General features: G+C 41.8%; 1 protein-coding gene across 1 annotated transcript in view; it reads right to left on the bottom strand.

Moving 5' to 3' along the window:
- Positions 1 to 269: 269 nt before the first annotated feature.
- KIAA1210 overlaps positions 270 to 10,561 on the bottom strand; it is a gene marked incomplete at its 3' end in the record, with an annotated part of 44,948 nt that continues 34,656 nt past the window's right edge. The window contains exons 7-10 of the mRNA XM_081043002.1: positions 6,088 to 9,798; positions 3,465 to 3,628; positions 1,872 to 1,965; positions 270 to 433 (exon numbers count right to left, since the gene is read on the bottom strand). Of these exons, the coding sequence (XP_080899128.1) occupies positions 270 to 433; positions 1,872 to 1,965; positions 3,465 to 3,628; positions 6,088 to 9,798 (4,133 nt within the window). The remainder of the gene's footprint in view (positions 434 to 1,871; positions 1,966 to 3,464; positions 3,629 to 6,087; positions 9,799 to 10,561) is intronic.

Below are 10,561 nucleotides of genomic sequence, written 5' to 3'. Positions count from 1 at the left end.
GCACAAAGCTAAAAATTTCCCAATTGCACAGCAGTGCACACATTTATAGTTTTTTATAGCGGAAATGCTGGATTTTCAGATGCTCATAGTGACTATTGAACGTTAGGCTTTCATGGTATTTGTTTCATTCAAATAATTATTAGCTATAATTCCCATTTTAAGATTCTTTTGCTTAATAAAAATGGTTACAGTAAATAAATCAGTACATGACATTAATACAGCTCTTGGCAATTATCACTTGAAATGCTGATGCTCCACCCAGGAGCTAGTTATTGCATGATTTCTGCTATATGGCTCCATGCTTTGGCTTTCTTCTTAGCCAAGGAGAACCAGACTGGCTCAGCAGATTCTTGGAGCACAGCTGGGAGAGTTGAAGATCGTCTGGTTTCTTTTCTCATGGCAGGCACTTGAAATATCTTCTGATCTTCAAATCCTACCAGAACCACAGCAAATAACACAGAAGCAATAAGAAGCTCCAGAGGTACTGAGCTATGTTTATGGGATGCAATAAAATGTTTCCTTCTTTCATGTTTACTCTGGTTTCTGAAACTCAGTGCATGAGTAATGCCATGGGTGGTATGGCAAAGGGATAAAATCAATATGGCTATGGCCACCAGGACCTGGGCATGGGAAGGCCTAAGAGAAAATGCCTACAGATGTAACTGCCAATCTTCAGGTGGTTGTTATTGGATTGTCTTACACTTTTGAATTGAGACCAGAGAAGAAACATATGTATGGTATCTGTTCAGTTTTTAAAATTTCAAATAAGGCAATATTTTTTTTGTTGTTTTGCTAATCCATGATGTTGTGTGACATTAATGATAACAAAATAATAGCTCCACCCAGTAAAAATCAATGTAAATATCACTGTACCAACTACTCTGATTGAACAGACTATCTCCCTATTCCCCAATTCTACTCCTTCCCTCATCCTGCTTTCTGGTTGATTGACTTAACGGCTTAGACTCACCCATTGAACCATCTAGAGTTCTTTTTAAAAATACCAATGGCCATGCTATATCCTGAACTGACTGAATTAGGATCTCTAGCAACAGAACCAGGGCCATCAGTAATTTTTAAAAAGCTCACCAGGTGATACTAATGCACAGTGAGTTGAGAACCACTTGGCAGGAGTATAATGCCTATGAGACTATTAGTAGTTATGAGCCAGTCAGGTGCTGCTGTTTCATGGCCAGAAAATGGGTTCTTAAATTGTTAGTCTAATTTCTTCATGAGGGGGACTAAGGGTAAGGACAAAATGATTCAATATAAATCCATTCTCCCTACCACCTGCTCCTGCTGAAAAAAAAATCCCTCTGGCATATAACTCTGCTGATGATACTACCTTCTATTCTACCCCAGCACAGTGTTTTTTTCAACTTTCAACATTTCCGGACCTCTCCTACTCTTGCTCAGAATACAGAGGGGCTGAAAGAAGCCTTTTAAATAGTTAAAAAATTCACTACCATTGGGCCTTTATAGTGTATTATTTTTAACAGTTTCATTGGGAATATAGAAAGTGAGAAAATGTTGCTTTGCTATGAACTGCAAAGTAGCTTGGTTCTTTCCTCTTGCATACCAGCCACAGGAATGTTTTAGTGAGTGATCACAACTTTGTGCCTACACAACTTCCTCGATGTGGTAAAACATAGGAACCCACTCTGATAGTTACACACTGGACTTATAGTAGTCATAATGATAGGATTTTCCTAAAACAAGCTAATATCCGTATCTAATGGAAGAGCTATGAGAGAACCATGAAGCCGATTTGGACGGGGGGGAGACATATTATCTGAGCTTGAAATTGCAGAAGTTTCACAGCATTCTTCCAGGACTATTTGGGGAGGGATATTGGGGGGGGATGTTTTTACCTGCTTTGGTAGACTTAGGTAGCTTCATCTGTGCCATCTTCTCCTGTCTATTGACGTTGGAAGTGAAAATATTTCTTAGTTGGTTTTCAGATCCCTTTAATACAAAAATGAAAATAGGAATCTTGTAAGTCCTGACATGAAAACAGCAAATTACTTATTCAGATCACAAGGTGTAAGCTCTGTCCTGGGTCTTATGGGTTCATCACTAATCAAAAAGAAAGAGAGAGAGAGAGAGAGAGAGAGAGAGAGAGAGAGAGAGAGAGAGAGAGAGAGAGAAGGAAAGAAATGGCACTGAGAGCACATTGGTTCAGAATTTAGGTTCACAAAACCTAAGCTGGTTCAAGTTTACCACCTTTTAGATCTGGAAGAAAGGTTGTCTAATCATACAAATAGTATGAACAGCTTAACGTGAGAATTATTTAACTTGAGTACACCCTTTTCTCTATACCTAGCACTTAACAGCAAGGTAACAGAATGTAGTGGTTACAAACAAATCTTGTCAATTAATTGAAGTGAGTTCCATAGGATTTCTGCTTAGCAAAACTTGTTGACATCTGACTTGCACTCCTTGCATTAAAAAACAATATAACTATAGGTCTTTTAAAAATTACAGTTTAAGCTTTTCAAATTAATCTCTCCACAACTGGTTTACATTAATGAGTTTATATACCCTAGTGTATTTACCCTTGACAAAAGCTTTAACCAAAGTGAACTTTGCCCCTGTGTGATCCTGCTCCCATAAAAATACTAATGATGAAAATAAAAAGATCTTTAAAGCAAAGAGTTAAACAGATCTTCATAGGATCCTTCAACAGATTCAGTAAACACTTAAGAGTATAGGAACTTAGACATATATCTTGATATGTAAATTTGATGTTTTCTTTAGTCAGTTTTCTGCAGTTTTGACAAGAGGGGTTCTTATTCCAACACTTCCAAAGACATTGCAAATGGGACATTGGAAGCAAGACATCATCCCATCATCCCTGATTCACATGTGGTACTATTAGCCTAGTCCATCACATAACTTTTCTTTTTAACCTATAGGAAGGTGCCACACCAAACCAAATCAATATGTAGAAACCCAAACATCAATCACCTTTATTTATATAAAGGTAAATCTTTATGTACTCCCAGGAAAAGGTGCCCAGAAATGAAATGTTAAATGAAAAATAGTACATATCATTTGATTCCATTTATATTTTCTTAAATATATATACATACATATAGGCATAAAATATTTATAAAGGTAATTACCCAACTCTTACCCCAGTGGTTACCTTTGGGTTTTTTTTTTATGACTTACTCCTTATTTCTCAACCAATTTCATGGAATCCTGCTCTAGAATGTTTAGGATAAGGTTTGATTTACAGAATTTTCTCATATTCATTACTTTTCACAAATCTTTTAAGAGCGCAGAGTGGGGAACATTTGTTTGAGTACAGAGCAAGTCTTTTCCCCTGAAGATTCCCCCTGTCTTGATTAATGCAACCAAAGGGGTGGGGAGCTGCATGCCTGGCAAAGTTCCCAATGCCAGCTTAATCAATTGGCTCCAGCAACCTTTTGAAGTGTTTTGTGGTCTGTCCCAGGTCCTACCCCATATTTAGGCTTCATAGCCTCAGCCTTAGCTCCAGCTGTATTCTTGGTTTCCAGTTCTTTCATAGGAATGTGGGCCAGAAAATTCTTCTGTCTCTGCTTTACCATAGTTATCCAAGCTGGCTCTGAGGTGGTATAATCTGATTGTTGACCAGGAGCCTTTCCTGAGAAAGGAACAAAAGGAGTTAGAATAGAAGCAAGGCAGGCAGGGTCTTGAGCCTGGCTAGGGTCCACCCACAATTATTCCCCAGAGGGATCCTTGTTAATTACCAAATGAAAATAAACAGATATCACATAGGGAATGGCCTCCTTCTTTTGTGCCCTCCTCACAACCTGGCAAGGTTAGAGTTCCTTGGGTAGATAAGAAGCTATAATTCAGAGATTGCATCCTGTCCTCTTACTGGTCCCTTTTCCACCTTTGTCCAACCCTCCTTCTACCTCCAAATCATGGTAGGACAATGGTTGCCAGGTGAGCTGGGAAAATTCCCAGGAGGCCAGAGGCTCGGGCCATTGATGTCATTCCTCTAACTCAAATGAAAATCTTACAGTATTTGTTACTTCATAGTTCTTCATGCAAGCATGTAGTTATGTGGGTGTGGTTATAGGCATATACAAAACTATGTGAATCTGAAGGTACAAAGGCTTTTAAACAGATTAGTACTCAAAAAAAGCTCTAGCTCTAGACCAAGCAGCTAAGCTCTAGACCTGGCTCTAGACCAAGGAGCTAAGATGGCGGAATAGGCAGGCAATGTACCAACTGGCTCCCAAGATCACACCAAAATTACAAATAAATTATACAACAATCAACCTTGAGATTAATCTGAACTCTGGCTGAACAGAACCACTAAAACTAAAGATTTAAAGAAGAAGCCATGTCAAGACTGCAGGGAGCCCTCTGGAGACTAATCCTTGGACTTGAGGCTGCATAATGGCAGAGTTTTCCTATGGAACAGGGAAATATTGTCTCTCAATCACTGTCCAAAGATTATCTGCTGGGATCACTATCTTTACTTTGCCATCACTCAGTTTTTGGTGTCCATATGGTCATCCTTGGAATTTCCCTCATAACCAAACTGATTCCTGATATACATATTGACAGAATTACTTAATATGAATAATGTCCAGTATGGAGAGGACATGGAGGAATGCCAACTCTCCAAAATCGTTGGTTACCTGTACCACTTGGGTTGTGTTCTTCAGAACAACAGGGAGGACAAATCTATGCTGATGCTGAAGTGAAAGACAGGAAGAATTGGATGATGGTATTGAAAAGATGGTGCTGAGAAACTTCCTGGATATCTCAGGATGGCTTCTGACTACTTAATCTGCAGTTTGCAAAAGAAGGATCCGAAGCTGACGAAGAAGGGCTGCAGTCCTGAGGAGAATCTCTGCGACCATCTGCAAAGCACTTGAGGACAGTGACCACCAACCCACCCTCCTCTTCCTGGGGCACTTCTCCCTGGGCAATCCTGCTGGGATGCTTATCTGACCACTGAGCACATTTACTAATTGATGAATAATTCATTGGAGCCTCACTTGTATAGGTTTATTTTTTTCCCCTTTCTAAGATAAGGGGAGAAAGTTGCAAAGATGAGAAGATAAGAAGATAAGAAGATAGGAAGAAAGTTGACAATTTTATCAGAGATGACTATACAGCAGAAGTTTTGCTTCTTATTATTCCTCTTTGCAAATAAAATGTTGATTTTTTTATTGAGGTGACAATTGTTAGTAAAATTACATAGATTTCAGGTGTACAATTCTGTATTACATCATCTATAAATCCCATTGTGTATTCACCACCCAGAGTCAGTTCTCCTTCCATCATCATATATTTGATCCCCCTTACCCTCATCTCCCACCCCCAACCCCCTTACCCTCTGGTAACCACAAACTATTGTCTGTGTCTATGAGTTTTTGTTTCTCATTTGTTTGTCTTGTTATTTTGTTGTTTTTGGTTTATATACCATATGTCAGTGAAATCATATGGTTCTCTGCTTTTTCTGTCTGACTTATTTCGCTTAGCATTATACTCTCAAGATCCATCCATGTTGTCACAAATGTTCCTATATCATCTTTTCTTACCGCTGAATAGTATTCCATGGTGTATATATACCACAACTTCTTAAAAATCACCTAGCTCTGGATTCTTAGACATATCAGGTGAGCAAATAAGCTATGAGAGTACAAACATTTACAGTAAATTAAGATTTCAAGCTGAGAGTCTGAACATAGTGCTCTATTAATGAGTTGGCTTTAAAAATCCACATGGTGTTGCAGGGAGCATAATACATGTAAAAGTATTCTGAGAAAAGCATAAAATTCCATCTAAATGTAAAACATACAGAGGGTGGGGAGAGGCAATGGGCACATGGTCAGATGTCTATTACAGAATGTGCATGGATGTCCAAAAGGGACCCCCTTGGGAAACAGAAGACTGTAACCCTCTCCAAATTCATTAATCTAGAGTGGGGCACTATCCTACCCTTAAATCCACAAGCCAGCCCTATCAGAGCAACAGGTCAGCAAGGAACGTTAGAACAGACTTCTTTCTATTCAAGACTTTGATTTCCAGTTCTTCCCTCTACTTGGTACCTACTTGTCATCTGGAAAGTTAAAGTCTCACCTGGGATCTTATGAGCAGGTTGGTTCTTGGCCATGCTGTCAGATTTGGGTCTGCTCTGTTGCTTCTCTGAAAAATCAGATATTGTGGTGAAGTTCTCTCTTTCCAGGATCCCCTGGGAAGCACTTCTTCTGATTTGTGGTTCTATACCTACAGAAGGTGAAATTGGGTGCAAGGAGAGTGAAAGAAGCTTGGTAAAATGGTCTTGTCTTTCAATCTTGTGCTTCTGTGAAGAAGGGATCTTTTTCAGTCGGACTCCAAAAAGGTTTTCAACATCAGCCTTACTGGAGGGTAAATTTGAGTAGCTGTTATTTCGATTACTACTCTCAAGAACCTCCTCCTTGGAGTAAGTGTCTCCAGAAGTGGATATTGGCCTAGTAGGAGGAATGGTGAACTTCCTAGCAGGAGTCAGAATATTTTTAATGAGGTCTTCAGAGCCTTGGTTGTGTTTTCTGGTTTTGTTTGGAGAAGCTGGATCTCTTGGTAGGGACCAGCTGCTAGGATTGTTCTCAAAAATTGTTCCCTCGGCAGCAGCAGCACTCATGGAACTTAAAGAAACTTGTTGCTGATACTTAGAGTCTGCAAAAGCCTGAAAAGGGTGTCTAGAAGGCAGGTGATCCTCAGCACTGATCCACTCTACAGGTACACTCACTGATCTTGTTGAGAAAATCTGTGGCTGGAATTCAGCCCCATCCTCAGCTTGGAAGCACCATTCTTCAGGAGAGCTCTCAGAAACTGAGGAGATTTCTTGCTGGTACTCAAGCTTTCCCAATGCCTGGGAAAGGTTTCTGGGAGGCAGCTGCTCTTGAGAACTGCTCCCCTTCATAGGATCACTCTCTGAATGTGAGGAAACTTCTTGTGGGTCTTTAGGTCTCCCCAAGGACTGTAAAGGGCATTTTGTAGGCAGCAACTTCAAAGAAATGCCTCCCTCAGTATCAGCACTCTCCCAATCTGGGAAAACTTGGTGCGTGACTTTAGGCTTCAACAAAGATTTAGAAGGTTGATGTGAAGATGGAGGAGTCACATAAATCTGCTCCTCAATAGCAGGGCCTTCTGAAAAGACTTGCTGTTCCATAAACTTCACGAATGACTGGGACGGATATCTTGGAAGCAGCGATTTCTTAGACATGCCTTCTTCAACAGCAGTGTTCTCTAGACATGAGGATATTTCCTGAACTTTAGACCTCACTAAGAAGTGGATGGGATATTTGGGAGGCAGTGGACTCTCAGAAATGCACCCCTTAACAGCAGCACTCTCAAAACTTGATGACATTTGCTGGACTTTATGTCTCACAATGGACCAATGTCTGGGAGGCAGCAGTTCTGTAGAAGTGTCCACCTCAATGACAATACTCTCTGGACCTGCAGAGATTTGTTCTTTGTCTACTGGTTTCATCAGGGGATGAGAGGGCATTCTGGGAGGCACTGGCTCCACAGGACCACTCCATTCTGCAGGAGCACTCATTGAACCTGAGGAGACTTGTTGCTCCACAACTGGTCTCATCAGAGGCTGAGAAGGAATTCTAGGAGGCAAAGGCTCTATAGAAATGCTCCTCTCAGCCACAATGCTCTCTGGACATGCAGAGGCTTGTAGCTCAGAGTTAGGGCTCATGCAAGGCTGGTGAGTGTATCTGGGAGGCACTGGCTCCACTGGACTGCTCCATTCCGTGGAAGCACTAGCTGAGTCATGGGTAATGGTCAGTGGCTGGAATTTAAGCCTCTCCAAGGGCTGGCAAGGGTATTTTGGAGGCAGCAGCTCCACAAACATGCCCTTGTCACTAGCAGCGTTCTCTGATATGATATGCTGGGCTTGAGGATTTGTCAAGGATTGGGAAGAATATCTGGGGAGCAGTGGCTCCACTGAAATGAAGCTCTCAGCACCCTCTGAACCTGAGAACACATTTTGTTCAACTTTGGGGTTTATCAAGGGCCGAGTAAGAACTTTTGGAGGCAGAGGCTGCATAGAAACACTCCTCTCAACAGTTGTGCTCTCTGGAAAGGAGGAAACTTTTTGATCGACTTTAGGGTTCATCCATGACTGGAAGGCATATCTGGGAGGTGGTGGCTCCACAAAAATGCTCCCCACAGCCACAGCACACTCTGGACTGGCAGAGATTTTTTGCTCGGCTGTTGATTTCACCAGGGGCTGAAAATGATGTCTTGGAGGCTGCAGCTCCATGGAAGTGATCCCTTCAATAGTAGCAATTTCCGGACCTGAGGAAACTGGTTGCTCAACTTTATGCCACCTCCGGTGCTTAGGAGTCATTCTGGGAGGCAGTGGCTCCATAGAAATGGCCCACTCAAGAGCAGTGCTCTTTGGACCTGCAGAGGCTTGTTCCTCAGATTTAGAGCTCATCCAGGCCTGGGAGAATTGCCTCGGAGGCATCAGCTCCCATTCTGCAAAAGCACTCATTGAACCTGAGGAGACTTGTTGCTGAACAAATGGCCTCACAAAAGGCTGAGAAGGGCATCTGGGAGAAATCTGCTCCACAGAACCACTCCACTTTTCAGGGGTGTTCTTCAAAACTGAGGAGATTTCTTGGTGGTCTTTGGGTTTCCCCAAGGCTGGGTAAGGGTGTCTGGGAGGCAGATCTTCCTCAGAGCTGCTCCAATCCTCAGCACTATTGTATTTTTCAACATAACTATTTGATCCTGGGGACATTTCACCTTCGATCTCCCCCAAAGTCTGGGAAGCACATCTGGCAGCCAGTTGCTCATGAGAACTGCTCAATTTCCCAACAAAATCTTTTGATTCTTTGAAGACTTCTTGACCATCTTTGAGCTTTCCCAAGGACTCGAAAGAGTATGTGGGTGCCAGCTGCTGTTCAGAACCACTGCCCTCCTCTGAAACACTCTCTGAATCTGAGACTTCTTCAGCTTCGGGCTTCCCCAAGGACAGGGAAAGGCATCTGGGAGGAAGCCTCTCTGCAGAAATGCCTCCCTCTGCCAAAACACTTGCCATACCAGAAATGCTTGCTGTAAAGGCCTGGAGGACATTTTCAGGAGGCCTTTTTTTGCAGATAGTTGGGATATCTCGAGCTGAATCCATTTTAAATTGGACACTTTGTGAATCAAAGCTGGAAGCATCTTCTTCTTCTGATGGGGTATGAGAAGGATCCACAAACACCTGAGTCTCGACTACCACTGAGAACATGACATCTTGTTGGGTTGTAGAAGGGATTTCCACCACTGGTAAGAGAGCTTTGGCTTCTGTCTTCCTGGCTCCAGAAGCCCCATCTTCATGATATGGTGATGGACCACAAAGTATGGACTCTTTCGTGTCTTCAGGTATGGGATGTGATGCTGATGCTTTTCTGGCTCCAACATCTAAATCAGCCTTTCTCCCTCCCATGTCACTTTTATCTGAAAGCAATTCCTGAGGGGTTGCAGTTTCTGCTTGTGGAGCTCTGGGCTGCTCCATGACTTGCTTCTCTAAGGACAGATGGCAGAAAGGGCTATCTTGGGCAGTCTGATCAGCAGTTGGGGACCCAGCTCTATCACCTAGGCCAAGCTTGCAATTGAATTGTTTAGAGCTTCTTCCTTGGGGTCCACACTCACTCTTTCCTGAAGCACTTGATCCTTTTTTCCCACATTCTCTTCCATATGCTGCTGACCATGAGTAGCCCTGACTCCCAGCAGCATCTCTGTTTGCAGCCTGATTTGTTGTCTTATCATAAAGCTCAGTTTTGTTGCTCTGTTCCTGACTTGAGGGACCTGCACCAAATAGAAATAAGGAAAGAAAAAATATGTGTGCTTTTGACTTCCTAATATAAGAACAGTCTGCCTTGGCCCAATGGGTACCTTGTATGAAGAAGGTAGCTATTCAGAAGACAGAGAAAAACTTGGTCATTTTTAGCCTTCTGTAGTTGAAAAATTTTAAATCAAAGTTAAATCCCAGTTTTATGAACTGATTGGCTCACCACCATTATATTAAGAGCCTGGTCTACCATTAGGGGTAAGACACATTAAAAGGCAATTTTTGCACTTGTAGCAATGATTACATTTTGGGGAACTGGGAAAGGGCAAAGGGAAATTTTACTTTCTAATTAGTATTTGTATTTTCTACTTAATTTTCATATCATGTGCAGGTAATGTTTTTTGGTTTTTTTTTTTAGAAAGGTGTCAACAGGGGTTATATGGGAGATAGGGTTATAGCTCCCTTTGCTTCTGCTTTCTATTCTCTTGTCTTAAAACAGGGGTGTCCAAATTGCGGCCTGCGGGCCAACTGTGGTCCATGATCCATTGTTCATTGGCCCGCAGCAAATTCCAAAAATATATTTAGTTTACTTAAATAAACCAGGGGAGGCAATATGTACTTCACCTCGAGTGAGTGGCCTAGCTGTTTGTGTATTTACTGCATATGGCCCTTGGTGAAAAACGTTGAAAAAAGTTTGGATACCCCTGCCTTAAAATAATCTGATGTAATATACACGCAAAGCAGTTCTTGGAAAGCTTTAACAATCACATTTAACAATTG

This window comes from Rhinolophus hipposideros (assembly GCF_964194185.1).
Source record: "Rhinolophus hipposideros genome assembly, chromosome: X".
Lineage (NCBI taxonomy): Eukaryota > Metazoa > Chordata > Mammalia > Chiroptera > Rhinolophidae > Rhinolophus > Rhinolophus hipposideros.
The sequence above is the reverse complement of the archived record's forward strand: the minus strand, read 5'-3'. Positions and strand labels throughout refer to the sequence as shown.